The sequence below is a fragment of the Ipomoea triloba genome, chromosome 6 (genome assembly GCF_003576645.1).
Source record: "Ipomoea triloba cultivar NCNSP0323 chromosome 6, ASM357664v1".
Lineage (NCBI taxonomy): Eukaryota > Viridiplantae > Streptophyta > Magnoliopsida > Solanales > Convolvulaceae > Ipomoea > Ipomoea triloba.
Window position 1 is genome coordinate 25,129,408 of NC_044921.1, and position 25,917 is coordinate 25,155,324.

Genomic DNA, 25,917 nt, shown 5'->3' on the forward strand with positions numbered 1-25,917 from the left:
GGGGGGGGGGTGGGGGGTGGGTGGGTTCCAGCAAAAGGCCTATTGCAGGCAGCCTTCCTTTACTTCATATTATAAGAGGCTATTTTTGAGATTCAAACATGTGGTCTCCAAGGAACATCCTAACACGCCAAGTCTGTTCAGAAACATAACTTACACAAAAGAAGCCCACTATGTTTTTAATTTTTATTGAAGAGGCCTTTTCTGGGGTGTGCAGGCGTGCAGCTGGATGGGGCTTAAGTGTTTAACCAACAAAAAGTTAGAGGGAAAAATATGTAAAAACTAAATTAAATAAAGCCCTGTGCCAATGGCATCTAGCAAACTAAAATGAGTAGAAAAGCACAAAATTCTTACGGTTTTCCTTGATGAGTTTGCTGTGGTTGACTGCCTGTATCAGTATGAAATTTGGAATTTTGTTCAAGTTGTTTATTAAGTTGTGTTCCAAGATCATCGGCCCTCTGTTTTAAATCGCTAACATCTGTCTCTGCTTGAGCAATCTCCTCAAGCTCTGTTTTAGTCTATTAAACAGAGAAGATTACTATTACCAACATAATCAGTAGTTATTTAGTGTGTGATAAACACTTGGGGTTTAACTGACTCACTGCTTCATCAATACTGGAAGAAATGACCAGTGGTCGTTGAGAATTCGTAAGTTCAGCTTCCAGTACCATCCTCAACTCTCGTTCTTTCTGCAACTGTTCCTGGAGCCTTGCCACCTGAACCAGAAATCATTCAGATTGCTTTTATCACTTTAAAGTGATGGTAGGCTAAGAAAAAATCATTTTAAGATTTCTGTTGAAAGACAGAATCAAAGACAACAAAAAATCTGTGAACAGAAAAATGATGTTAATCTTTCTAGTAGTATCCACAAAATACAGAGTCACACATATATACACTATGAGGAATAGGGAGAGAGGGAGAGAAGAACAATGTGCAAGAAGAGTGTACAAAGATTTTTCATAGGCATTTATTGGATTTTTTATTTTTTTAAAAAATATAGCAAGAAAGTACTTGTTCGAGCACCATACATCTTTCTGAAGAGCTAGGCGCCGCTCATTCAAAGCATTCTTTCGTTTTGCCAAGCTCTCTTTCAGAAGTGTGTTCCCCTTAGCCTATTATGAAGGATAGGGCACCAAAATATGACAAGGACAAGAAAATTAAATTATCCAGCTTGATGGGTATGAATGATCTCCACATTAACAAAGATAGTTATGATCCATACCTCCTCAGCAATTTTATTTTCCAAGTCTATTTTGGTGGCCTCCAGCCTCTGAATTTCAGGGCTAAGGAAAAATGAATAATAAACAAATAAAATGTTAAAATATTGTCAAATATATTTATGATCAGAGGACATTAGAAATGAAGTAGATATCAGACAAAATATCAAACAAAACATATTCTGAAAATTATACAGATCCTATTACTGAAAAAAGTAGTAGATATTGAGCTGATGTAGGTGAAGAAGATAATCAGTTTCAACTTTCTATATAGACAAGAAAAAGACAACTTTTTGCAGAACGTAGGAGTAGTCATATTAAAAGATAAGAAAAAGACCAGTGAGCTGTACAAGAAGAATTGAAAGTTCATATAGCAGCAGACAATTGAGTTCTTGCCTAATAATTCCAACAATGATAAGTAAGCAACTTACTATTTCTCAATGTTGAAATCAATGGATTCCAAGGGAAGGTTAATGCCCTGTCCTCCAAAAAATTAATAATGAAAAGTGTTATAGTAGAAGTGTTTAAAAGGAATAGTCATAAACTAGAAAAATGACAACAGATTAAGTCAAAAGACTAAAGCTTAGGGAATAAAGTAAGATGATGTATAATCAAGTATATCAAAATATAAGTGTCATACCAAAAAGGCCTAGGCAAGACTTTGAAAACGTTAATTTAATAAAATAAAAAGAAATTGCAATACTCACACGAGAACGCACCCGGACAGCAGGCCGACGAACAGTGTGCCCAGGGGCATTAGATACATCTACGGATCGTTGAGAAGTAGATGCTTCAGCAGGTTCTCCTAATAAATCATGAGATTCATTTGCTGGCATCGTAGACATATGGCTACTATGATTTAGAGCACAGCCAGTCCCTTCATGTTGAACAGAAATTTGAGGGAGACCTTTTGATACTTTCTTGTTAACTTCAAGAGACTCAAAACTGGAATTAGAACCCCTAGAGACCTGGATATTCAGCACAACAGAATATATAGGCCATAGGGAGAGGTTGAATGAGGAAAAGAAAATAAACAAAAACTCGTAAATGAAATGTAAAAAAGGGAGATGATATATACAGAGTATTACAACAATAGAGTATTGAAACTTCACAAAGCATAAGAAAATGTTTACCACCAATGCTATTCCATAGAGTTTATCTATGAGCAAACTAAATTATCAAACAAAATATTTGCATAGGTGTAAACAGTTTTTATCCCTGCTTTTCTCTGTGGGAACCCGGGAAGTACTGGTCTTACCAACAAAGTTAACTAGGTAGCTGTACTATGACTATAGCTAATTAAAGTGTGCATTTGAATTCAGAAATAGGATTAGATTTTTGGATATAGGTCATTCTTGGGAACAAGTTATCTTAAACATAAAAATACAAGCCACAAAACATTTGCAACAATAAAGACAGCTCTGCAGTTATGAAAGAAGGGTAACATATTTTAGAACCACATTCGACATCACATACGAAATGAGGTCATTTAATCATTAAAAGCACCAGTTATTGGTGATATCATAATTATTTATTCATATAGCAGATACTCATGTTAAGGAAGACAGTGACTAACCTTGTTAGCACCTTCATTTTCACTAGTCTCACTGGTAGCGCCAGTAGATACATGACCAGAATCATCATCAAAATCTGCAGCAGATCCCACATCTTCATCATTGTAGCTTTCATCATCGCTAAGTTCTTCATCATCAGTACCATCTGAGTCAGAGTATAATTCAGGTGACACAGAGCCTTCCTGCAACCAGTTCAGATGGTTATTAAGTATAAAATTAAGTATAAATGGGAAAGTAGGCAAAGACTAATTTCCTTCAGTCTATAATGACCTAAAATTGAACATGCAGAAATTATATATCATGTTCAGGAGATCGTATAGATGTTACAACAAATGGTAAAATGACATAATTAGAGGATAGGTCACACTTAAACAGTTAAACATAATCTGAACCCTCAAAACAAATTACTTCCGCAAATTGAACATGGAAATGATTCCATGAACACCTGAATGACTATACACCTTGTTAAGCAAAACAAAACATCTAGTAATTATACCGAACCATTTTGGTCTAAACTGAAAGGGGAAAAGAATGTCAGATTAAGTTGGGTGACAAACAAAGTGTTAAGTCCTTTTATTTATGGATCTTTCTTGCATGTGTATTTTTATGTGCTTCAGTTGCATCCATTGGAAAATTTCATGCTGCAATAGACCACTCAATGCCAATCAACAAAGAACTTATTTGCCAAGTAAGCATAGTGAAGGCTATTAGACATTAGTACTATCATTCCAAAAAAAAGTTAAAATTAATGCCATAATCGGCTTATACAAAAATCTATAGAGAAGATAATATGGCCTACTATAGAAACTCCAACCATCTTTGATAAAGTCAAAATTTATGTGTACTTGCAAAGCAAACCCACAAAATAACCAAGGCCATATACACTACTATTCTCCTTAAAAACATAGCCTGAATATGCTACATATATCAAACAGCAATCATAGAAAAAACTGAAAAGGCCTATTGAGTTAGTTCTTCCTAAGTCCTAACTAAATGTAACTTGCAGGCAAAACAGAATGGCTTCAGTTTTTCACTTTTTTGTGAGGAGTGGACGATGAAGTTTGTTTAAAGGTATTTCCAATTACTCTGGAATTAATAAGATTGAATTAAACACTATATGTTCCACAAGCAGAGAAGAAAAATATCTTAACAAAGTAACTAACATGATCTCCAAGATGAATACAAGTTTACTCAATGCTCTAAAGTCTAAATTGCAATTTCTAAATTAATGCATTAGTTAAATCCTATGTAAAGGCACAAAAGATATGAAAATAGTAACTAAATCATACCCCAAATAGATTAGTATACTCTTCCAGCAAAGTTATAACAATAGCCTGAGCATGGTTTGCTGCAGCAGCTGCCTTAAGAAGTAGAACAGAACCATCATCGCCCATGTCAAAGTTACGTTCAAGTTCACATTCTCCAGATAGCAGGGGCCGAAGAAGTAAAGGTGCCATGCAAGCAGCCACAGCTGAAATGCTCATTCGATTCTCATTCTTGTGAGAAGCAACTTTTTGCATCATTGTGAGAATTCTGATATATACAAGAAAAAAGGATCAGCTAAAATTTAGCGCCAGTAGTTTTGTCCAATGATAGGAGCAGAATAATTGATGTACAAATGCACATTTCTGGATTTGCTTCAACTTTTACTAAGCTTGATTATAAGACAGAGCCATAACACAATACAGTTGACCTTAACCTCAAGGATCTGCTAGCAAGGAAAATAATTTATTGGGCCTCGCAATTCAAACATAAAAGTTACAACTCAATATTCAAAAGAATTTATCTACTTCTTACTGGGTCCAACCTCTCTAGCAACAGTGTTTTGTGTATCCAAATGATTCAAACATTTAAGAAATTCATGTCCTGCATGAGAAACTTAACTACTTAAAACGGAAATTTGCTCAAGCATTTGAATATGGAAAAGGAATCTTCATATATAAGCAAATGCAACTTTATAAGCAATTATGGAAACAACAAAGTTAATAACTAGCAATTTTATTGATGTTATTACAGTATTATATTTTGGACAAGTTGAAATACAATGAAATTCTTAAGCACCACATACCAAAGTAATACAAATTAAAAGAAGAAGGTATTATCGACACCTTTGCAATAAGCGACGATTTGGCTCAGGAAATGTCTCCAATATTGCATTACGCATAGCATTAACTCTCAAGCCAGCCGCAGTTCCTAAGGATAATAATCAAATAGTCAATTGAGTTGCTAGAAATCAAAGGTTAGATAGAACACGGATCAGTGGTTGAGTATCCTTCGTATAATACTCTAATAATGTAACATAATGTAACTCTAACACTAGACTGCACACCATTTGTTTGGTAAAAATACTGAATCAGATTTGATAATATTTTTTAGCAGTGGCACTTGATTGGTGCATGTTTAGATTATAATTTTGTGGCACTAGATTCCATTTCTGTCTGCTTTCAAAAAAAAAAAAAAAAAGATCCCATTTCTGTCTATTTTATTGGTTCCCTTAGTGCATACTAATTGCTCCTGTATTTAGGTGTCTAAACTGAGTCTATGATAAATTGTGCTTTTAGTGTCTCAAAGCAATATATATAGTGTTACACACTTGAGTGCTTAAAGCCTCAAGGACCCATTGCACTTTGAGGAACGTAGCAATGTAGCATATCAAAGAACTACTACTATGAGTCACTCTCTACTGAATGCAATCAACAATTCCACTGGAGAGATTATTAACTTCCACCTGCCATAATTCAAATATTATTAATAAAATCATTTTGTGAACATGCTTTAGCTAATTAAGTGGAATAAATTAGCAAGGGACAAGAAAAACTTTTTTTTGTTAAGTGTAAATCTGTTTTGTGATGTGTCCAACACAATTTTTTTTTCTTACATAGTATTTGAGGGAAAGAAGAGACAGGAAACCTTAACTAGATAGTTTCTACAGGGAAATAGATGCACACTAAGTACATAAATTTTCAGAAACTTAAAAAGTGCTAACAATCCAAACATATGAGCTATGAAAACTATGATAAATTTATTAAAATACCAAACTTTTTAAGTATCAAGAAGACATAATGTACCTTTACCCAATAACTGACAACAGGTCATGTTACACAGTCAAGACTAGACAAATTGTTCATTCATGATCACAAGGATATCCTCTTTGATTAGTAAAGATTATATGACATCCATAAATTGAAAAGGTCTCAAAACAATAAGTGTAGAAACAAACTTACGGTGAGCTTCTAAAAGCGCTTTGCAGCAAGATGCAGGAACAGGAGATGATGGTAACTCCCGGAGGACATACTGGAGCATTTTAGCATAAAAAACAACAAAGTTAGAAAAGAGTGCCTCCAAAAGATCTATCAAAGGTATTCTTTTACTTCTCATAAAAGGAGATACCTTCGCACAATCAGCTATAACATGTGCATCCTCATCTGGAGAAAACTCTCTTCTACCTGGGTTAAAGGATTAATATTACCAAACAATTCAGTTCCTGCTTGCCATGCAACATTCAATTATTAGCTTTATGATATCAAGTATGTTGTGTGTGTGTGTGTGGGCTTCATTGATTCTATGGATCTTGGACCAGACATTAGCAGATCAATTGAAGGAGCAAACTGATTAACAACCGTAGTCTCTCCACTATTGTGACAACCACCAATATTTCGCAGGTTCCCTGAGATGTATACAATACTTAGGGATCAGCGGACCATGGAAAAACTTTGATTTTGCATAGGCTCTTAATGATGGCATCTTGAAGAAGTCTTCTCATCAGGAAATTGGATATGGGAAAAAGTTTCAGACACATCAAGAAAGGCATCCTATTAACTAATTTGAAGAGGTTTAAGAAGCATATGAGATGCTATTTAATGGAAAAATTAGCACCCCGAGAACCAAGCTCTCTACTTTCATATTTTTGTTCAGATCCATTTCCCAGTTGGAGATAAAATTCCGAAAATAGTATTAAAAAGAAAAGGAAAAAAAAAATCACAAAAGCAAACAGACCCTGTTCGTATTCTCGGATTCGACGCTCAACGTCATCCACATCTGCAGCTTGCCGCAAGATTCCTTCAACTCTAACTCCTGAAAAGTATAATCAAATTGATCAATAGAAAACCAATTATGAGCATGCATTTTAAAAGCCCATATTTAGAAGAAGAAAGTTCAATCATGGTTTGGTAGACATGGTCTAAAGCAGTTAAAAGAAACTTTGAATAATTAATATGCAGAGAAACCATAAAATTGAAGCCACTATGAAAAACTAAATAGAGTACAAAAGCATTAAAAAAAAAATGCAAGTATATAAGCATGAATAAGCAAGATATCAAAAGAGTAATACTAGGAAAAACTCTATTATTTTGAAGTTGTTTTTTTGGTACATCAATGATAAAAGGGGATTTGACTCTTCTAGAATCCCACTATCAAATCAAATTATTTAAAACTAAACTACATAATCTTACCTTTTCCCTGAGTATCACATGGACAAATAAATTACTATTGCTTCTATTGTAGTGAAAACTTAAAGATCTGTTGGAACTTGGAACTACATAAGAAAAATGTTTTACTATGTATTTACTATATCACTGACTGTTTAAACGTGCCTATATATATACAGTTGCAGTAGCTAAACTAAGAAATAAAATCAAAGAATGAAATCAGGGAAAATCAAGGCATAAAATCAAGAAAATAGGCTCCTAACCAAAATAACATAGAATCCCTAAGATCACATAATCACAGCACAGTCAAATCCCTTAACACAAGGAATCAGCACACAGTTCCTAGAATTAAGGGAACTTTCCAACACTCCCCCTCAAGCAGGTGAATAGATGTCGTCCATTCCAAGCTTGTCGACTAGACTCCAAAAATTTTTGTTGGACAACCCCTTTGTGAGTATATCAGCTAACTGATTCTTTGTGTGGACAAATGGAGTGCAAATCAAGCAACTATCAAGCTTCTCCTTTATAAAATGCATGTCAACCTCTATATGCTTTGTGCAATCATGTTGTGCCGGATTATGTGCAATGTTGATAGTTGACTTGTTATCACAATACAATTTCATTGGGACTTCCTACTTAATCTTCAAAACTTCTAAAACAATCTTCAGCCATAGAAGTTCACATACCCTAAATGCCATTGACCTGAATTCTGCTTATGCACTTGATCTTGCAACCACATTCTGTTTCTTACTCCTCCATGTAACAAGATTTCCACCCAAAAAACTACAATAACCAGATGTTGATCTTCTATCATCAACTAACCCTGCATAATATGCACCAATATAGGCTTCAAGACTCAATCCCCTTTCTCATTTGAATAAGATTCCCTTACCAGGTGAGTCCTTTAAGTATTGTTGTAGGATTCTGTGCACAGCATTGAGATAGATGTGTTTCGTTGGGGTTATGCATAAATTGGCTCACTACACTGACAGCATATGCTATGTCTGATAAATAAATCAATCTCCCAACAAGTCTTTGATAATTTGCTTTGTCAACTTTAGCATCTTTTGCAACACCCCCCAACTTATGATTGGGTTCTATAGGTGTGTAACCTGGCTTGCATCCCAATTTACCCGTAGCCTATATCTTTCAAAAGATCAATCACATATGTTTGCTGAGATATGAAGATCCCCTGTTGAGAATGTCCCACTTCTATGCCAAACAAATATTTCAATTTTCCAAGCTCTTTGAACTCAAATTCTTTCACCAAAAACCAACAATACTGTGACTTTTCCTGAACTGGTTTTTTACCTTTCAGTAATCACATGGAAAAATAAATTAGGATTGCTTCTATTGTAGTGAAAACTTAAAGATATGTTGGAACTTGGAACTACATAAGAAAAATGTTTTACTATTCATTTCACTGAAATGATATTTGCTGAAAAATATGTATTTTCTCTATCACCGACTATTTACACATGCCTATATAGAGTTAATTCCATTTTTGGTCCTAATTTTATAGGTGGTAGTCCACTTTTAGTCCTTTTTAAGAACATCTCCCTTTGGTCATAGTATTATTGTGGCATGACCATTTTTTGTCCTCCATCAACAAAATCATTGAAATGTCGTTAAATACACGAACATTTAGGTCTTCAATTATGAATTTTTTAAAAATATTTTTTGTTAAAAGTATAGCAAGTCAACCCACTTTATATAAAAAAGTTTGAAGTGCCCTTGTATTTTACATAATTTAAACAGTTTTGTTGATGGAGGACAAGAAATGGTTATGCCACAATAATACTAGGACCAAAGAGGGATGTTCTGAAAAAAGACTAAAAGTGAATTACCACCTATAAATCTAGGACCAAAAATGAAATTAACTTTGCCTATGTATATATTGTTGCAGTAGCTAACCTAAGAAATAAAATCAAAGAATGAAATCAGGAGAATAGGCCCCTAACCAAAAATAACCTAGAAATGGCTAGAATTAAATCCCTAGCATCAAAGAACATAATCACAGCAGAGTCGAATCCCTAACACAAGGAATCAGCACACACAATTCCTAGAATTGAGGGAACTTTCCAACAATATTAGTGATATCAAAATGGTATAAATTTACAAGATATATTCTTCAATAATATTTATTCATAGTGACATGCGAGCATATAGCAACAGATCAGGATATAGCTGATCTTTGATTCTTACAAAGTGAAGAAGAAAGAGAAACATAGAAGATAGATCTATATCATAAGAGCATGATATTGATGCAGTAGAACCTTACCATACTCTTCTACAAATCTAAGGGCTTTCTCCAAAAATGACGGAGATCCATCAATATCTTCCAAAGCAAGTAAAATTGGCCGACCAATTACTAATGATTTTGCGGGCTGTCTATCCTTAGCTAGAGAGTGAAAACCAAAAGCAGAATCGCATTGTCAAATTAACTCCAAGAGAAAGATAATTAAAATAGAAAGCAAATGCATATTTGTCCATAATAACTGCAAACATAAAAGAACCCCATTGGTCCCCATACAATTTTTGTCTTGTAATAAATAGATAAAAGAATGAAAGAGCTCAAAAGCAAATTTATTAACCATTTTAGTCTTCCAAATAGAACTTCTTTTACTGAAATTACATTAACCACTGGAAAACCAGATGTTGCCAAATTTCCCTACAACAAATTTAGATAAATCCTACTTGTTGAACCCCAAAATTTGTAGAGCTTGCATACGTAAGTCAAAGAACAAATCAGACACATTTTTCTTGCAAAAGACTGACAAAGCAGGCATTCCTTTTCCTTTTACTCTTCCCTCTGTCTATTGATAATTAGAGCAAGTGGAGTGCTATGAACCAGACACTTCATAACAGTTAAATTATTACAAACAAGAAACAAAAGAGCTATATCAAACAACTTATTTGGATCATGGCCATATTATTAAAAAACATACATTGGTCTGAAGCATCAAGTGCATTCCCCTGATCATTCCTAAATACTCCATTTTGTCCCATTACAAGAGCAGCATTAGGTGCATTTGCCAAAGCTTCTTCTAGTGCAGCCTTCCACTCAAGCAAGTCTTCTAATGTTTCAGCCTAAAATAACAAACCTCTAACATGAGACAACTAGACACAAACCAAAACTTTAAGTGCTAGTAACCATGGTGTCAAGAATGCTAATATAGGAATGTGAATCGCAGTTTAGAGATAGACATATGTCCTATCTTCCTAATTGCTATCTGAAGATGAAAATAAGTATTAACTAGTTACAATTACAGCAAGAATGGATATGAGGAGAACTACCAACAAAATGAGAGAATTCAAAACATAAGGCATAAAGAAGATTGGCATTTGGCACCTTTAGTGTGAAAGCTCGCCCATCACGACCATCAGGAAAGAGAACAGTCAACAGTTTCTTATCGTCTTTCACAACCACGCTGTAAATTCATTACAAAGTGATAACAAATAGCCTATAAGGAAAGCCAACTCCTCAAACTCTACTGAAATTTAGAAGAAGAAAAAAAAGCTAAGCACAACTATAAAAGTGAGATTGATAAAAGCCTACCTGCCTGAACTGTTGAGATCAATGCCTCCAAGTGTCAAATTTATTTCACCCCCCTTTTTAGGAGCAACAGTCTGAAATGTGTAACAGTTTAATGAAAATAGACATAGAGAAGTTTTTTTTTTTTTGTAGGATAGAGACTAAACAACTTCCTGTTAGACCTAGGGCGTTGGTGAAGAAAGACGTAAGCAAAGTCCTAACTACATAGTCTTAACTTTTAAAATATGAAAAGACAATGGCCTAGGAGATGGGGCTAGAATTAAAACTACTCATGCCTCAGAGTAAAGAATTAAAACTAATTCATAAATAATTACAAGTTGTGATATACATCTTTAAAATAAGAAAGGAAACTTACAGGATCACTTCTAAAGAAAACCAATGAAGTACGAGTTAAAATGAACCATCTTTTCTTCCATGTTGTCCATCCAATGCCAACTACAGAAATTGACACTTTTTGTTATGCTCAAAAGCAATTGCAGTAATGCAGGAAGTGTAGTTTCTCTTTTATATGCATCAATAATTAACAGAACCTTTTTATAGACATTATCTTTTTAGAACAATTACTGTATCAAGTATTATATAGAGTGTATGAATGGAGAAAAATAACACAAAATCTTATTTCCAGCCAAGAGGAACTAGGATTGTTGAATGAATTATCTATCAATGCAAGCTTCACGACATGTAAGAGTTGTGTATGCCAAATTGCCAATATATTAAAAACTTGAGAAACACTATATAGTGTTTGTTTGGCCCACAGCTTATTGGAGTTTATATTCTCCAATAAGCTAAAAGTTGGGCCAAACATAATTAATTGAGGAAAACTTTTTGAAATAAATAAGGTTACTTAAAATTCCTTTAACCATTAACCGAACCGAAAAAAGTTCAGTTCGGTCGGTTAACCAAAATTTATCCATACTTTGCACACCCCTACTAATTCTAGCTATAAGGTAAAATGAAAAGGTGAAAACCATTTAAAATCATAACAACAACAACAATAATAACCTAGAAAGAATGAGGCTAATAAGCATATTGATAAGTGAGAATTGAGAAAGATAACAAGCATCAAAGTATTACAAACTTTTTTATTTGTGATAAAATAAATTAGCTTCTTTAAGCAAACTCAGCAAGGACAGACCTTTGGATGATAAAAACAGGGGCCCACTTCTGTACACCTGCACAGCCAAGTAAATTCTCAAACATGAACCTCCAACAAAGAAACATGTCATCAATTCACACACACACACATAGGAGTATAAATATACATATAAAACTTAGGTTCATAGAAAAGTGTAATAAATCTGCCAACAAAAATGATGCAACCTGCATACACTTGCAGCCAAATTTGTGTTGGAAAGATATATCTTAAAAAATAATAATATTAATCCCAGCTATATGAGAATCCTTTCCTAAATGAGCAGATGATACATGTTAACATTAATAAAAGATTCATCAAGCATGAGATTGATAGAAGAATCAGGAGGCAGATATCCCTATCCAGATCAGGATTTGAGTTTGAAGTTAGCCAGCTGCAAGCTAGCTCCAGAGGTAATGGGTGGTTTCCTTTTTTCTTCGTTTATTTTCTAAAACTAGAGAGTGGTCTAGCCTATATAATGTAGTCTTTCATTCATGAAAAATCAATATTCATTCCTACAAACTCTTTGTTCAATTTGATATAGAACAAGATAATCAACTGGTTAATTACAAACTTATTACAGTAATAAATCAAATTTACACAGCTTATAGTATTCTATTCAATTTGCATTCACCACTTTAATCATTCCAGTTTAGTGTTGGCATTGCCTTACCTAGGGAGGATATAATACATTATGATCATTCCAAAACGAAAAGTAATTTTGTTCAAGAAAAATAACTGTCCAGTTAATCAACCTTGCAAAATGGCTAAACAGCCATCTAGGAGAAAATATAACTTTACAGCATATAGCCATTGATATTAATATATTAATATGTCACAGGCCTGAGCTGAAACTACAATGTATAAACTGAGGATCACAATTAATTACCTTATTTCCACCGCGAAACTGATGTGCTTGGTTATCATTGCCAACTGGAGGCGGTGGAAAGCCCCCTTCTCCCTGAAACTTAAAAACACTGAACATTGCAATAGATTTTCAAATGCAGAAACGAACAATATATATACACACATATACATATTACACATGATCACAAACTTAGAGCAGCTGAATTTCAAATGCAAAGACGAACAATATATGTACACATATACATATTATACATTATCACAAACTTCCAGCAGCTGAAATATACCTGACAAGCATCAGTGTGGCGGTGAGGCATGGCACTATTCCGGATCAACAGAAGTCGAAACCTCGATCAGAACTCATCATCCTACATTTAACATCCTCACGAATCATTGCCAATTAGGGTTCGGTTGCGCGGATCAGAGAAAATGAAGAACGAAACACACACAATGCCTACCTTTCTAGCTACAATAATGCAAAAAAATGGAAATATATTGCAACTGATAATCATGATGCACAAAAGCAGAGGGAGAGCGATAGAGAAAGTGAGAGCGCCTTTTCTCTCGTGAATTGAAACTTTTCTATTTTTTGTGCTTTTCGGATTACGGGTCGTTTTTTTGGTTTTGTTTTTTGTTTGATGAGAGAGAGGGGGGAGGGAGCAGCGGGGTCCCCAGGAGCAGGTGGGACTAATGGAAACCCGAAGGTCGAGCAAAGAACGCTCAGGCGTAGAGAGAGAAAGAGAGAGTTTTGTGTTCAGTGTTTTCCTCCTCCGGCTTTTTGGCAGATACCTTTTGCCATTCCGTTGCTTTTCCTGCACGTTGGCCGAACATGTCTGTCCCCCAATTTTCCAACGTGTATTTTGGAGGGAAAATGGAATTACCCACTCTCTGTTCTGTGATTCGACCGCCGAAGCATATAAGATCTTGGACCGCATTATTTTGCTGGAATATCTAATTTCACTTTTAAACTCATAATTATCATTTTTATCTAATTAACACTACCTTTTGAAATAATTTAATAAGTTTTTCTCAATTAATATTATATCTCATATGTCTCATTTTACATGTTCTATTTATTATTCATTGATTTTCTATTTACGCGCTAGTCATGTACATAAGTCGGCACACTTGTGCAGTTGTGCACCACTACTAAGTGTGATAGGCTTGGTTACGTATTACGTTGTATCAGTTGACTAGAGTAAATTTAAACTGGGATTCTATAAGTATAGTACGCAATGAATGACCTACATGAAAGGAAGATAACGGTTGTCCTTGCATTGAGTTAACAACATGAGACATGACCCAAATTCGATTTCAATTTTGAGATTATAGGAATTGAAAATGAACCTTATAAGGAATACTAGTCGTAGTGTTTCGATCTTATTATATTTTCACACTTCATACCTTATAGCGAGTATATTAATTACCAAATTTGTAGTGCACTTGAAATGCAAAACCATTCATCATAGTTTTAAAAATTGAAAATATTTTATTCATCTCAGTCTCCCGCATGAACAATATATTAACCTCCTTAATTTGAATCTATCAGTTATAGATAATCTAAAAATTTATCTAAGTATAATCGTTTATCACTTAAGATGCGGGATTTACCTAGTGTATGTTTTCGTATTGCGAGTACATATTTCCCTCCTCAAGTGTTTTTTTTTTAATATGCTATTTTTAATAGGCAAATTAAAAGTTAAATGTAGTGAGCGTTGAATTTCGCGCGGTTCAAGAGTCGTTATGGACTCAATGAATTAATTTAACAACGTAACTACCTTACCCCTGGAGTTAGTTATACTCTAAGCAGCAAACAGAAAATATCTGCGGGTATAGAATTTAAATGCAATCGGCAGTTGGTTTAGGAAGGTTTTTGAATCCTGGCTTTCTCGCTCTAAAACTTTTCTGTCAAAGCGCCAATTCGATCTTTCTTGCCGATTTCTCTCGCTACAACTGCAATGGCGGGCGCCATCGGCGATGATCTCACGCGAGAGCAGTACTTCTACATGGCGAAACTCGCCGAGCAAGCGGAGCGATACGAGGACATGGCCAAGTTCATGGACAAGCTGGTTCGCAGCTGCACTCCTGCAAGCGAGCTCACAGCGGAGGAGCGCAACCTTCTCTCCGTCGCGTACAAGAACGTCATCGGCTCTCTTAGGGCGGCGTGGCGCATCATATCCTCCATCGAGCAGAAGGAGGAGTTCCGGAGGAACGACGATCACGTCTCCCTCGCCAAGGATTACCGTGCGAAGGTGGAAACAGAGCTTTCGCAGGTCTGCGCCACCATCATCGAGCTGCTCGACTCCAACCTCATTCCCTCCACTTCCTCCGGCGAGTCGAAGGCGTTTTACCTCAAGTTGAAGGGTGATTACCACCGCTACCTCGCCGAATTCCTGGTTGGAGACAAGCGCCGGGAGGCTGCCGATGATACAATGGCCTCCTATTCGGATGCTGAGGTTTGGATCGTTTCTATTCTCTCTCGTTTTTTTTAATAAATCAATTAATATGGTTCTGAATCAACTGATTATGTTGTAGAATTAGGGATTTAACTGATTTCTATATTTTAATTATGTTGTAGAATTAGGGATTTAACTTATCTCTCATTCTACAAATCTATAGTTGAACTATGCTTATGTTTGTTGGATTTGTGTTAAGAACTTAAGCGTGCGAGCCTAATTTAATCTAGAAGTTGGATCTGAATTGTCACTGATTTGGCATATTTGTTCTGTAATTATAGGACATTGCTGTATTCGATCTACCTCCAACGCATCCTACACGGTTGGGTCTTGCCCTCAATTTCTCAGTATTTCATTATGAGATCCTTAATTCATGCGAGAAGGCACGTGCTATGGCAAAAAAGGTATGTTTATGCTCTTCCAAACTACACAGGTTAGCAAGTGAGATATACTTTGCCTGTCCTTATCTGTTTGTATTGGCTTGATAGTTTCATAGGTTTTGTTTACCCTGGTGCTTTTTAACATCATCTCTATGGGCCATAGGGTATTAAAATGCCATGCTTGTTTTTTAATGGTTTGTGTGAATGTGTGTTTTGTTTCATCAATGGGTCAAAAACTTTGAAATAATTTAAATTATCAAAAACTGTTGAACTAGATTTTTAAACTGTTTAAAAGTTATCATAGTATATAGTATTAAATGCCTGTAGGTTACACTCAAGCCTATAACATATTGGTTGTAGAATGGGTGTTATTCTTCTTGTTATTGATGTCCTGATCCTTTATGCTAATTGTATAGGCATTTGAAGATGCCTTAGCTGAGCTGGACACTGTGAAGGAGGATTCCGCTATGCTAATGCAACTTCTACAAGACAATCTCGCTCTTTGGAGTTCAAATCCACAGGTTAGTGTTCAGTATTCGTAATTATATCACAAAAGTTAATTCAATAGCCACCAATACAAAACACATCAACTCTTTGAGAATTGCCATTATTCATATTCTCTATTACTAACTTATTGTTCTTTGGTTCGTACAGGATCAATTAGACGAGACTTGATCATTTAGTCTCTGATTATGATGTGGGCTTGGATTGCCATTTGCTCCGTTATTCATTTTGTGTTGTTTGTGAATAGTGTTCATAACCTTGAGATCATATTTTTCATATCTGATTGTTAATACTCTTCAATTTGATACTTCTATATCAGTTTTTTTTTTTGCTCTTACTCAATAGTTTGTTAACACTTGACAAGTATTGATTTTTCATCTTTAAAAACCACAATTTTTGAGAACTTGATATGATAAATTTATGAAATATAATTTATATGCTACAATTGATACTGTTATCTCGAGCACGTAGATAGTAGACGTGGTGGAAAAAAATCTACCATAAATACAAAATGAGTGTTTAAAGTAAATTGTAAAATATGGAGAACATTAATCAATTTTACTTCTTGTTCCGGCATTCTAACATTTGAACTTACCAAAAAGTTATAAATATTGCAAATGAAACAAAAACTCAACATAGAAAGATATTTATCCTCTAACTTTAGCATAATGATAGTTCGTCATGTACCCTGTCAACCACATTGCTATGTTGGCTGGGCTGGGTTACAACTTACAAATTACTCATATCACAACTCACTATATATGGGTATCGCAGGCCTAACCTGAGTTTTAAACTTTTGTAATGCGATGTGCATTTTGTTTTGGACAGATCATGAGTATTTCGTTCATAAAATATTATAATATATAATTTATTAATCTGAATATAAAATATAAACATTTATTGGAGAAATAACATTTTTAGTTCATTGGTTCTATTATTGATCTCTCAATTTTCATAGCATTCCTTTCGGCTTATAAAATAATGTCATCAGCCCACTTCATTCCAACTATAAATTAGTGCAATATTGAAATGATTATTGGACTGAATCTTACACTTTTTTAGTTGGGAATGGAGTAGGTTAGCCAACACATTTCTCAAGAGTACAAATACTATACCAAAAAATTAAAAAGATATTATCAAGGTAGAGTTCGTGTATTTTCCAATTAATCCGTTAACAATATAATTTCTATTGCCAATGACCTTGTGGTTCAGTGGCATCAAACCTTTTCTTTTATACGAGAGGTGGTGGGTTCGGGGTTCGAGCCTCAGTGGAGGTAGTATTCAAAAAAATATAATTTCTATTAAATAAGACTAAAAATACTATATTTGTTAACGAAAATTGAATGGTAAATTTTACACCTCCAATAACATAGGTACTGATCCCACACCAGGGTTAAAACTTAGATACTACAAATTTTTTCCACATTTATTCATAATTAAGATTAATTTATAGACTAGAATGCCATATATAATATAATATTGAGATTTGAGATGACAAATTTGTCTACGGTACGGAGCATTCTATTAATAGTTATACCATAGACCTGAATTCATATTGCAAGGTAGACTCATGTCCATTTATATATTGAATGTTTACAATTTGAATTATGAACATTTAGTAAGTAACTTGTGATATTCAGTATATAAATTATAAATATTCAGTATGTTAATTATGTATTTTCGACTTATATCCACCTTGTAAGGTGGATCCGGATCTACAGAATAATTTGCAGTACCGGCATGTGCAATGATCCAACGCACGGTGGTCCGCCACCACAGCCATCCTAAACATCCGCCGTATCTTCTGTGTCTCCAACTCTCCAATAAATTAATGTACACTAACCACTTGATTAACGAGCTCGAGTTGGAAAGTTTTTTGTCTTATTTAAAGTCAAAATACATTTGATCAAAAAACGTTTGTGGACCACTAACCTATATTGGAGCAGAGCAGAAAACGCAGATCCATTTGGTCACAAGAAGGGCACTATTTGTCTTCCTAAATTTATACAAATACAAATACAAATACACATGCACTGCAGGCTGCTTTCACTATTATTGAAGGTGCTAAGAACGTTTTTGTCTTTGAACTATTTTAATGAGTGGATTTGGCAACCAATAGTCGTTGGTTTATTGTGGCATTGTGACGTACGAATCTTCCTATGTTCCGATGGCTTTGACTAAAAAATTTCTTTAAATTTTCTTAACCTAGGCTGACCGAGTTCAGCCTTGTTCGATTCGAGACATGACGTTGTGGTTTACCGTATAAAGATGTGGTTAAGTGATTAATGTCTACATATTTATCACAAATCGATTTTAAGTAAAATATAACAACCATATAATTAAAGAACTCTTGTTCTTAACTTACATCTGCTAGGAAGTAAGTTAGAAGATGCTTTGAGATCCATCGGCTTGCAATCGCTACTCAAAAGTGTGCTTGAGGTAATCAGCCAGCAAAATACTATAATTAAGTAAACCATCATAGATACTACCTATAGCTAATCGGCTTAAACCAATAAGTCAAAGTATTAAGTACAATTATATATAATATGTTTGTGGTATTGATGAAGGGTATAAAATGTCCATAGGGTTAGATTGTGACATCACATTGAGCTGAGCCTGCAGCAATAGATAAAAACAAGCATAAAGAAATATAGAGAAGGTTAAAATTTGTTAATGGAGGTGTGAATGACACTCTGGATGGCTCGGATCTCAAATATGTGGAATTTTAGACTCTATCTTTAGACCACACTTCCCACTATTCTAAGTCTAAAGTCTCCATCTCAACAGGTGCCCTCAGATCACTCATTTCTCCATAAGTGATACAAATATGCAAGTGTAATAAGTAATATTGAATATTGTCACCACCAATAGTAATGATACATCTTTGTAGAAAAACTTTTATAATTTTTATTTAGATAATTAAAAATACAATTGTTATTTTGAAACAGTAAAAATTCTCACATTTTTTCAATCATTTAGAAATAAAATCAAGAATTCACATAAACCTAACACGCCATACATCATCTATCATGTGAGGGCAAAAAATATCTAAAAGATGTCATAGACGTTCAAATTCATAGAGATTAATTTGCTTTCAACACTAGCAACAACAACGTATAAGTACCCGTTATTCTTAAAAATGTGGTGTATGTTTTATACATTTTTAATTATGTGATCAGTCATTTAGAATGGTAACCGGAATATCATCCTATTATATTGTGGTTGGCAATTCCCTTCAAAATTTAATTATAGCAACAAAAAAAAAAAAAAAGTATCCGAGTAGGTGAAAGGCGAGTACGTAATTGGTGACGGGTGCATACAAAACTAAAATTTTATTAGTAAAATTAATAAAATGTGCTAAAATGCCAGAAATTCTCTCAACATTGTATGATGCGCTAATAATGACGATTTCCCTAATCAATATCCACGTGTCGTTCCATCTAAATAAAGACAAAATTCACAGCCCATTGGTCCTTTCTCCACGCCAATTGACGATATCACCCCTTTGTACTCTACAAATTCCACCGTCTTTTCTTGCCGCGGAAAAATACTTTCCATTACAAAATTCCCTCGTAATTACTCCCTCCAAAAGTTTAATATTCCCTCCATCTTACAAATCAGATTTAATATTTACAATAAAATATAAAATAAGAAATAATTTATTTACCTTAAATAATAAATATGACAAGTAAAATGAGATATAATGTCCATCAATTTAACTATCTTACATTTTTACATTATTTAAGAATTTAATCTTGAATAATGTTGCATTTACTTAGAGTATCCATACCAATGCATTTATTGTAGCTTTTGGAATAGTGCAAGGTGATGCGAAGGAAAGATAATGACGAGAGAGAATGAATTTTATTCTCATGTAATAATGAATTTTGGAGCATGGCACTGACTTGTGGAAAATATCACTTGATATGCGCGTCGTCCATTCAGGCACGTGAACCGCACGCACGCAGTGGCACGTTTGTATTTGTGGGTGGGGTGTCATATTTCACTATTTTGATGCATTCTCATTTTTATTGTACTTTATGTTTAATTTTTAGTGGTAGCGTGACATGTGCTATTAAAGCAAGATTAATGTGTATGCATTGAGGAAGTGTTCATCGTGGTGATGACATGTAGGGGAATTTTATGAATGCTACTTATAATTTCAAGGTAGGTCAACAAAGCGTTAAGTTGTACCTTTACGACTAATAATTACAGAATATCATGCAAATTGTAATAAAACATTCATTATTCGTATCCACGCATTTTTGTTGTATCATGTATCACATCAACTACCTTGTAATGTAAATTAGAATACACGTTTATTTTTAATATAATGTATGTTTAATTTTAGTATATTCATTATATTTTGATACATTCTAGTTTGTAGCATACTACATGTTTATTTATAGTGGCACAGTGACAAATACCACCGAATTGAGATTCATGTGTGTACATTGAGGAAACGTTCATCGTGGGGGTGGCGTGCAGGAAAAATTAATGGATGTTACTTATAATTTCAATGTAAATCACCAAAGATTGGAGTTATCGACTATTGATTACTGAATATTACGTAGATTGTAATAATACACTCATACTTACTTGTTTTGACTGTATCGCATATTCGTAATTTGTCTAGAATATCATATATTTTTACTCTCACGAGATTGATTTTGATTCGTTTTACGCCAAACAAATTTAAATTAATAAACGTAAAACAGATTTATGAGATTCATGATATAATTTAAAATTGAAATTATATTAGATTATCAAAACAATACAAAAAAGATTGGCAAAAAATGTAGAATTCCAATAATAATAAAAATAAATCATGACAATAATGGATGCACTCAAGATTAACACACATAAGCATAACCCCCTGTCTACGTCCTTTCATTGATGCGCATGACATAAATGCCCATAGCCCACGCAATTTTTTCCTCTCTCCAAAGTCCTCATGCGAGCTATAAACGGAGAACTCTCCTTCATTGTTTTCCGGGCCGCTCGTCTCTGCAGCTTTTCATCAATCCTCTCTCCCCAAACGAGAGCGATTGTTGACTAAAAGAGACTAGAACTGATTCCTCTTCTTGGGTTTTCCCTATATTCATCATTTGGTCCCATAGGATTCACTCTTTAAATCGCGCCATTAAAAACCATAAGCGATTTCTATAGAGAGATACGGATATACGGAGTGTGTATATATATATTTGACGCCAATTTTGTCTCTGAGTAGGTGGAAAAGAGGGGTGGGGAGCATAAAGATTGGATTTTTAAGGGATTTCAATGGAAGATAGTTCCCACAGCGCTGTTTCGAGCCTTCTGTGTACAGAGGACAGCGGTAGCATATTCTGCGATGAAGTTGACGGCGTGGGAAATGAGTTCTTGGGGGATGAGTTTGGGGATAAATGGTTTCCTAAGAATCATCGGACCAATCTGTGGGAGAGTTTGACTGGTTTGCCTGTATATAGTGAGGAGTGTTTGGTTTGGATGATTCACAGGGAGAGTGAGCACTTGCCTGCTTCTGATTATTTGACAAGATTAAGGACTGGGGATTTGGTTATTGAGGCTAGAGTTCAGGCTCTTGATTGGATTTTTAAGGTTTGTTCATTAGATTCATAAATAATTTTTATTCATATATGTTTTTTGAAATGGATTTATTCATATATTATCAATTAGAATCTTGGTGTTTTCCCCTATAATGGAATTTGATCTATTAGCTTAAATCACATTGATGATTGATTAATCAGCTTAGATCCCTAAGGGTGTTACTGATGATGATGATGATGATTGATATTGATTTTACTTGGAAAAAATCGATCTGTTTAGTTTATTTTGTCTTTACCAATTATTTGGTTGATGATGAGTGCTAAATGTGATAGTGGAAAATGAAAAGTTTTAATCTTTTAGATTTTGAACTGTATGCAATGCAATTCCTTTTAGATTTTAATTTTTGCTGTGTTTCATTTATTTCCTACTGCAGTTTGATATTTTGATTAATTGTAATGGTGGTTTGGCACAACAGGCTCATGCGCATTTCAATTTTGGACCTCTGTGTGCATATTTGGCTGTGAATTACTTTGATCGGTTTCTTTCGGCATATGAGTTACCTGTAAGTTCATCATTCGTATTCTTACCGTAGTTTGTAATGGCTTGCATACTATTGAATCGAGATGCTTATATGTGCAATAAATTCCACACTGCTTATATACTATTGAATCGAGATGTGTATATGTGCTATAAATTCCATTAGATCACACTGCTTATAGCATCCCTGGTTCTATAGAAGGGCAAGGCGTGGACAATGCAGTTGCTAGCCATAGCTTGTCTGTCTCTTGCGGCTAAAATGGACGAAGATGGAGCCCCGTCGTGTTTAGATATACAGGTGAATATTGTGCCAAGTTTTTAGGAGAGTTAGTAGAAAATGAATGAATATGTCCTAAGTCTATTGCGATGGTGCTTTTAAATGACAGGTAGGGGATGCTAATCTTGTGTTTGAGGCTAAAGCCGTGAAAAGAATGGAACTTCTTGTGTTGAGCACGCTGAATTGGAGAATGCAATCTGTCACTCCAGCCTCGTTCGTAGACTTTTTCTTTAAGAAGATAAATGGCGACCGGGATGCTTCGAGATTTTCAATTGCCAAATCTTTACAACTTGTACAAAGCATGCTTAAAGGTATATTTTTGTTGAATATAAGTTCGTGGTATGACTATATTCTTGTCATAGTTTGCTTTGATGCTATAGATATTGCTTTTAAGACGTCGAGAGAGAGGGAAAGAGAGGTGGGGAGGTACTTAGAAGATGGCTAACATTTCGGTGGGTGAAAATTTAATGCAGGAATTTACTTCTTGGAGTTCAGGCCATCTGAGATTGCAGCAGCAGTGGTGATCTCTGTTTCTGTGGAAACCGAGGCAATAGACATCGAGAAAGCTTTATCTGCTCTCACTCCTTATGTACAAAAGGTGAAAAATGTGGTCCAATACTCCAGACTGCATTCATTGCTTTCCACTTTCCATTTTCACTTTCATTAACTGCAGAAATCCAGCATTAATAACGCTTCCCCTTAACCACTATATCGCACTTTGCAGGATAGAGTGATCTACTGTTTGAAAATCATGGAACTACCTCTGCTAAGTAGCTATGGCAAAGATCTGAGGGCTTCAATTCCTTTTGTGCCTCAAAGTCCAATTGGCGTTCTTGATGCTGCGTGTTTGAGTTATAAAACTGATGATTCGGGTGTTAAGAGAAGGAGGCTAAATGGACCCCGTGAAATGGATCATACCACATGATTTTGCATCGATATATACCTACCCTTTTATGCTCGAATCCTGTCAGTCGATTTGATAGCATTTTTGAATTGGAACTTTGGTATGGTTTTTAAGTGTAAACCTCAGAAGAACTTCACAGAGGATAAAAGGCAATGAAGAGAATATGGCGGTAAAGAAGGCGTTTTTGGTATTTGGTTCATTGGTGGTTGCATTATTGAAGATGTAGAATGAGAATTATGAAGAAGTAGCTGATAAACAATAAACTTTGAAGCTTTTGAAGGCAAAAAGGTCCAGTATAAAGGGGAGAAAATGCAGGAGAATAATATACTTTTCTTTTCTGAGTTTTTGAAATTTCAGGTATGTATTGAATTCCTTTAAAGGTTTCTATCACAACCAAGAAAATAGAAATAAATCCAAAATCAGAAGGAAGATGCTAAATTGTTTATGAATAAAAGATGTTTTTTCTGAAAATGCTGCTATTGAAGTATTGAACTGTGAAATCTTCTCAGTGAAATCCAGCAACTTTCTAATGACAGAAAGGGAACTGCCAAAGATGCAGGAATATATGCCTTTTAGTTTCTTATACCCCTTTAGTATCAGCATAATGCATCCAAAGAATCTCGTTTAGTAAACATAAATCAACCTTGTAGTGTAATGATTCATTTTAATATACAAAGTAGCCGTTGTTGTCCACAAAAGATGAAATTCCTCGCCCTAACTTGATTGAATTAGGTTGGAGGACCAGTGCTTGGTATCCACAAGGATTTTCCCACACGAGGGTAAAACTCTCACGGCTTTTATGGCCTGAATGTTTGATCCTGTATTCTTGCCCACGATTAATCAACCTTTATGTGAATCAATCACAATGAGTCATAGTAAGTATGACTAGTTCTCTGTCTGCTGCTTTAATTAGCCTAACAAAACAAATAAACAAGATAGTGGATACTCTGACTCATATTGTAAATGCATTGCTCCATATTAGTGTGCTTAAGTGATTCTTTATGTTATCTGTAAAACAGGTGTAACAGTCAGTCTGCATCACCATTAATCTTTTCTGTTTTCTTATTATGGGCAAAAGTGGGTTGCTTGTGATCACTCAATCATTATTGCGTGGACCATACTATCAAATAATATACATTCAATATAAAAATAATGTACATTCAATATAAAAATAATGTAAATTGTATTAAGGGAATATACATTATTTGTGTACTGAATGTACATTATTTTTATAGTATAAAAATAATGTACATTTAGTTCATTAAAAATGTACATTTTATTATGGTCCACACGGCTGTGTGGACCATGGTCCATACAATAATTTGCCGTGATCACTGTACCTATTACAGGCTGCAAAATGGGTTTTATTTGGGCTTACTTTCACTTCCCTATCAGAAAACAAAACATCCAGCCCAAGTTCTTAATTTCCAGGAGATATAGGGAAAGAGGACAAAAGCCCTTGTCTTTGAGTGAAGCTTGTCCAATCAGAGCTTTAGCCCAAACCAATATTGTACAATAGGCCCAACATTTAGAACTAAAATAAAAGCTACAAAGATGCTCCATTGTCTATCAAATACTGCTCTAATCAGGTAACCCATCTGAATTGATTAAGTAGTTGATTTGGTAACTATAGGTGGGTCAACCAACATAGTCTGATTTATTGTAATCTTTTACTGGTTCATCTAAAGTGCACCTTCAAACAATGACTATGAATTTTTGTCTAAATCAAAATATTAGTCTAAGCATGAGTCCGGAAGTTCACTCATATAACATTTTTAACAAACTGTCCTAAATAAGATTGAATCACATCTCACTTATATTAATTTTATCTTACAATACGTGAATATTAATTACCCGAGGGTCCTCCATCACATCTGTTTTGAAAAGATGAGGTAAATCGCGAGATATATCTTAGCGACACAAATCAAAATACTTTACTTTTTCTTGTTCTCCAAATTAAGATCCTCTCCTGTTAAAAATTTAAATACGAGTAATTTTTCGACACTACACTCACATTCAGACTTTCGACCAGTGAACCAGTGAAGGATGTGTGGTGCAAATCTGAATCCATATACTCATCACATTGTGGTGAATGAGACTGAAAAAGGTGAGGTGGTTGGCAGGAATGGAAGCTCATGCTAATTAAAGACTGTTTCTTGCTCTACTCCCCAGTCTGTTCTGACCCTTCCACAGGGCTACAAGTAACTAGGCATGGTTGACCCTCCCTCATCCTCATGCGTATTTTGCATGGGAATACTACAAAATCCCTTCCCCTTATTTGCATCACCAATCCCTTCATACTCCTAAATTTTCTATTTCACCCCCTTAACCTTCTCACACTTTTAACTTAATATTAATATTTAACTAATATTTAGTAAAAATTAAATAACTTATTTAATTATGACTAAATATCATGTTTATAAGAAAAAGTAAAATATTTCACTCAAAGTTTAACAGTATTGCAATTGGGTGTGAAGTAGGGGAGTAGGGGTAAAAGGGCAAAAGCGTGCAGAAATGCATGCGGCCCAATGGGGATGATAACCGCCAA

At 34.7% G+C, this 25,917-nt stretch overlaps 3 protein-coding genes across 7 annotated transcripts in view; 2 read left to right on the forward strand and 1 right to left on the reverse strand.

Annotated features, from left to right (window-relative positions):
• The window catches only part of LOC116022398 (rho GTPase-activating protein REN1-like), a 16,651-nt gene extending 3,050 nt beyond the window's left edge, over positions 1–13,601 (reverse strand). For 2 of the 5 annotated variants that reach the window (XM_031263113.1, XM_031263112.1), the window contains exons 1-21: positions 13,226–13,601; positions 13,055–13,135; positions 12,793–12,870; positions 11,907–11,943; positions 11,127–11,206; positions 10,775–10,845; positions 10,568–10,646; positions 10,164–10,305; positions 9,497–9,616; positions 6,785–6,862; positions 6,179–6,234; positions 6,013–6,082; positions 4,897–4,981; positions 4,078–4,321; positions 2,791–2,970; positions 1,922–2,182; positions 1,646–1,692; positions 1,220–1,280; positions 1,026–1,109; positions 600–713; positions 352–515 (exon numbers count right to left, since the gene is read on the reverse strand). In XM_031263113.1, the coding sequence (XP_031118973.1) occupies positions 352–515; positions 600–713; positions 1,026–1,109; positions 1,220–1,280; positions 1,646–1,692; positions 1,922–2,182; positions 2,791–2,970; positions 4,078–4,321; positions 4,897–4,981; positions 6,013–6,082; positions 6,179–6,234; positions 6,785–6,862; positions 9,497–9,616; positions 10,164–10,305; positions 10,568–10,646; positions 10,775–10,845; positions 11,127–11,206; positions 11,907–11,943; positions 12,793–12,870; positions 13,055–13,084 (2,081 nt within the window). In that variant the 5' untranslated portion in view covers positions 13,085–13,135; positions 13,226–13,601. Of the gene's footprint in view, positions 1–351; positions 516–599; positions 714–1,025; positions 1,110–1,219; positions 1,281–1,645; positions 1,693–1,921; positions 2,183–2,790; positions 2,971–4,077; positions 4,322–4,896; positions 4,982–6,012; positions 6,083–6,178; positions 6,235–6,784; positions 6,863–9,496; positions 9,617–10,163; positions 10,306–10,567; positions 10,647–10,774; positions 10,846–11,126; positions 11,207–11,906; positions 11,944–12,792; positions 12,881–13,054; positions 13,136–13,225 lie in introns of all 5 variants that reach the window. The other 3 variants (XM_031263115.1, XM_031263117.1, XM_031263116.1) reach the window with 3 other exon arrangements.
• Positions 13,602–14,653: 1,052 nt separating this feature from the next.
• LOC116022933 (14-3-3-like protein B) lies at positions 14,654–16,370 on the forward strand. Its single transcript, XM_031263846.1, has 4 exons — positions 14,654–15,223; positions 15,505–15,627; positions 16,020–16,124; positions 16,258–16,370. Exons 1-4 carry the CDS (start codon positions 14,726–14,728, stop codon positions 16,276–16,278), a joined length of 747 nt encoding a protein of 248 aa, XP_031119706.1. The 5' UTR covers positions 14,654–14,725; the 3' UTR covers positions 16,279–16,370.
• Positions 16,371–21,042: 4,672 nt separating this feature from the next.
• On the forward strand, positions 21,043–23,840 carry LOC116021758 (cyclin-D4-1-like). The gene is made up of 6 exons (XM_031262232.1): positions 21,043–21,702; positions 22,127–22,213; positions 22,388–22,486; positions 22,575–22,776; positions 22,939–23,063; positions 23,190–23,840. The coding sequence occupies exons 1-6, from the start codon at positions 21,388–21,390 to the stop codon at positions 23,388–23,390; spliced, it is 1,029 nt and encodes a 342-aa protein (XP_031118092.1). The 5' UTR covers positions 21,043–21,387; the 3' UTR covers positions 23,391–23,840.
• Positions 23,841–25,917: the final 2,077 nt, after the last annotated feature.

What these genes read in the sequence shown, in the direction of transcription:
- LOC116022933 (XM_031263846.1), top strand. Translation starts at nt 14,726, where the DNA reads ATGGCGGGCGCCATCGGCGATGATCTCACGCGAGAGCAGTACTTCTAC. An exon ending in CCTCCTATTCGGATGCTGAG is followed by an intron (nt 15,224 to 15,504) that starts GTTTGGATCGTT and finishes CTGTAATTATAG; the next exon opens with GACATTGCTGTATTCGATCT. An exon ending in CACGTGCTATGGCAAAAAAG is followed by an intron (nt 15,628 to 16,019) that starts GTATGTTTATGC and finishes CTAATTGTATAG; the next exon opens with GCATTTGAAGATGCCTTAGC.
- LOC116021758 (XM_031262232.1), top strand. Translation starts at nt 21,388, where the DNA reads ATGGAAGATAGTTCCCACAGCGCTGTTTCGAGCCTTCTGTGTACAGAG. An exon ending in CTCTTGATTGGATTTTTAAG is followed by an intron (nt 21,703 to 22,126) that starts GTTTGTTCATTA and finishes TTGGCACAACAG; the next exon opens with GCTCATGCGCATTTCAATTT. An exon ending in TGTACAAAGCATGCTTAAAG is followed by an intron (nt 22,777 to 22,938) that starts GTATATTTTTGT and finishes AATTTAATGCAG; the next exon opens with GAATTTACTTCTTGGAGTTC.